This window comes from Lathyrus oleraceus, chromosome 5 (assembly GCF_024323335.1).
Source record: "Lathyrus oleraceus cultivar Zhongwan6 chromosome 5, CAAS_Psat_ZW6_1.0, whole genome shotgun sequence".
NCBI classification, from domain to species: Eukaryota; Viridiplantae; Streptophyta; class Magnoliopsida; order Fabales; family Fabaceae; genus Lathyrus; species Lathyrus oleraceus.
The window spans coordinates 134,575,082-134,578,442 of record NC_066583.1 but is presented as its reverse complement, the minus strand read 5'-3'; the positions used below and the strand labels follow the sequence as shown (position 1 = coordinate 134,578,442).

At 42.2% G+C, this 3,361-nt stretch overlaps 1 protein-coding gene across 1 annotated transcript; it reads right to left on the bottom strand.

Annotated features, from left to right (window-relative positions):
* Nucleotides 1–760: 760 nt before the first annotated feature.
* LOC127079244 (uncharacterized) lies at nucleotides 761–1,696 on the bottom strand. The gene is made up of 2 exons (XM_051019652.1): nucleotides 1,191–1,696; nucleotides 761–1,058 (listed from the first exon to the last, which is right to left on the bottom strand). Exons 1-2 carry the CDS (start codon nucleotides 1,694–1,696, stop codon nucleotides 761–763), a joined length of 804 nt encoding a protein of 267 aa, XP_050875609.1.
* Nucleotides 1,697–3,361: the final 1,665 nt, after the last annotated feature.

Below are 3,361 nucleotides of genomic sequence, written 5' to 3'. Positions count from 1 at the left end.
CTTCTTTAGTTTTGCTAGCGCTTGCGTTGGATCAGAGTCAGAGCTTCTAGTTACGTATCTTCTGAGTAGCATCTTAGCGGTTGATTATGTATCTGATGATTGTCTATCTGATTGTTTTGATCAGAGTCTTGCACACTTTGAAAAATTTCGTTAGGGTTCCATTTTTGTTTCATCCTTTGTTATCATCAAAATCTTAGAGATACATTGTAGAACTAAATTTGTTCTTACAATCTCCCCCTTTTTGATGATGACAAAACAAGTCAGAATAATGATGAACAGTACGTAATATCTTATAAACAGATAAAGGGAATTGACGCCCCCTGAGTTAGATCATCATATTTAATAGAAGTTCTTACTGGACCTTCCTTGTGTGGAGTTAGTTTTGTACCTTAGTTATTATCCTGCATAACTTTAGTTGTCATAAGTCATTAGGATTTATTAATGTTCGCAGTGCCTTGAGAGGTTTTAGATATATGTTTTCATCAAAGTTGTTTTAGTTCTCCCCCCTTTTTGTCAGAATCAAAAAGACATAGAAGGATAAGCAGGAAGTGGGCATTCATATATATAAGAGAAAAACAGGTACAAATAGGCAACAATGAGAGCATAGATCAGAAAACAAAAAAAAACATCAGAGGAAAAGCAACAAACAAAGAGCCTAAGTGCCTAAGGGTTTGGGGGCGGAGGCATCCTTTGGAGCAGCTGAGTCAGCGGGTTCTGAATGTTGGTGATCCATTCTAGCTTGTACCACTTGTTGTTCCTTTTACAGTTCCTCCAGAGTCTTTAAGACCAGAGGGGGAAAACCAGAGGTAGATTTCTCCCCCTGAGTCAAAGCATCAGCACTTGCCTTGGCAGCTCCCTCTACGGTAATGTGTACTGCTTCTTCCGCTTCAGCTTTTGCTTTTGCCTTAGCCTCAACAGCAACAACTTCAGCAGCAACCTTTTCTTCAGCTTCTCTGATCCTCTGCTCTTCTTCCAGGAGAGCTTTCTCTTCTGCTTCATTCATGGCCTTTTCCTTAACCTCTCTGGCCAAGCGAGCCTGTATCCTAATTCCAGCATCTCTAATGAAGTTATTGCGGACTTGTTCAGAAAGGCCTTTCAATTTGAAGGCTTCATAGGTTATCCATCTGATCACTTTGTTCTAGTGGATCCTTACTATAGAGGGATCATCACTGATGCCAGAGTTGACAGACAGAGACTTGATCTTCTCCACTAAAGACTCTTTAAAAACAGTTATTGCTTCTTCTAATATGGGGAAGGCAGTTTTTGGTTCAGAGTTAGAGGCTGGAGAGGATGGTGGAGTTTGGTTGGTGTCATCTGGATTTTGAATAGGAGTCATGAAGGAAGCAGAGGTTTGTGGTGGGGGAATATCATAGGGAGATGGTGTTGTTTGTTCGGGTTGATGATTTGGTTGAGGTTCAGATGGTGAGGGTATTGGTTGTTCAGGAGGTGGATTAGGTTTTGCAGGTGGTGGTGTTTGAGGTTGATCAGATGGAGGTGGATTTTGTTGTTCAGGGGGTGGGGAAGTGACTTCAGGTTCATGTTCAGTTTGTGATGGTTGTTGAGAGGCCAGAGCACGAGCTTGAAGCTGAGCTAGAGTGGGGGATTGGGAGTCAGAAGGTTCGTTGTCAGATGAAAGAATATAGTATGGTAGGGATAAAGGTGAGTAGGAGGATGGTGAAGTAGTTTCGTTCAACATTTCTCCTTCAGAAACGGGTAGTGTATTGGTTGCGAGGTTGAATTTTAGAGATGGTGTGTTTGAGGTTCTGGTGGTTGAGGGGGTGTTTCAGATGAGGTGTAAACGGGAGTTGTTTGGGGAAGAGAAGAAGCAATAGACTTAAGTTTTATAGAGCGGGAAGGAGGTATAGACTTATTTGGAGAATCAGCCAGAGGGACTGGAGGTCTTGACCCAGAAGTTTCTCCCAGTTTTGCCTTCTTCGCCTTCTTGTACTTACCAGAAGGCTCCCGTTGTCTCTTCATGAAGTTTATGGATGCTCAGGTAGCCAGTCCACTGAGAACTCAGAAATGTCCACCTCTTGGTTTGCCAGATCCTGCAGAAAGTGAGCCTCCACTTCTGGAGGGTCAATCTTGGAGAAGAGGTAGAGACTATTGGGAATCTTCCTCTGATCCTTGAGTGCTTCCCAACAAGTGTCTCGAGTTGGTTTAGCTCTGACCTGCTCAATTATCCCCATACTTTTTAGATTTCGAGCATTCAAAGGTCTTCTAATGTCAACGGTGACATCCTCCATTAGATTGTGAAGGATCATGTGATCCATCAAGCCACTCTCGATCAGAACATCCGAGATAAGTCTTCCCAGAGGAAGGTATTTTCTGGTCTTCATGTTGTTTCTAGTATCTTTGGTAGAGTCTCTGAGATACTTGAAGAGCAGCGCTGACAGATTTAGTTTCAGCCCTTTGTGGATGCAGTAAACGATGCACTTCTGATCTGTGTTGATGTATTCATAAGAGTTTGATGCAGGGCGGTGATGAATGGTGCCTAGGATGATATTCATCCAGACGCGGAGATTCTGATGGAGTTCTTTATTCTTGGAGTGTTTGCCCTCAGCATTTTGTTGAAAGATGGTGAGGGCTATTTCTTGGGACAAGTATTTTGCCCTAGGGTTGATGTTGTAGATTCTTCTTCCTCCTGTCCTCTCCATGTTCAAAAGGAGGGCTATTGATTTCTCAGTGATGACTATTTTGACTCCCAGAACGTGAGAGACGATATAGTGATCATCTGAATCTGTGAAGCGCCAGAACTCCTTCACCAGATATGTGTACACATGGTCGTAGAGTCTCTGAAAGTAGGTTTCCCACCCTTGCATTCTTAACTCTTCAGTGAGGTCTACACCATTTCTCTTCATATTTTCGAAATCCACAAGCGATTCGCATAGTACCTCAAGCTTTTCAAATGGTGTTGCCAGATCGATGTGAGGTTCACAGGCAAGAATGTGGGGTTCCCTGTAGATGGGGGTAGAGACAACGCCGGTAGTTGCAGTTGTTTGTTGAGTAGAAATTGGTGTTTGATCCATTGAATCCATCTGTTATGAGTAGTTGTAGACAAATTGTTATTGAGCATCCATGTGGAACAATGTTGAAGGAGGTTTTGAACGATCATGAAATTTAAAAAGATGAAGATAGCCTTAATGAAGATGATGAAGAACTGAGAGAGAGAGAGAGAGAGAGAGGGTTTGTGTATGGCGTGAGTGTAAAATGTGAACTTGTGATGAGTGAAATGTATTTATACCTAATTAGATGCATGCAAGATGACAGTGTTAGAAGTAGTTTAGATGTTAAAAATTAAATGATGCACGTTATCCAAGTATACACACCTAGGGGAGAAATAATTACAGCCCATGATGAT

Bases quoted from the DNA above. Each gene is read 5' to 3' on its own strand.
- LOC127079244 (XM_051019652.1), bottom strand. From the start codon at position 1,696: ATGTTGAACGAAACTACTTCACCATCCTCCTACTCACCTTTATCCCTA. The intron at 1,059-1,190 runs GTCTGTCAACTC...TAACTTCATTAG, and splicing joins GTGGAGAAGATCAAGTCTCT to AGATGCTGGAATTAGGATAC.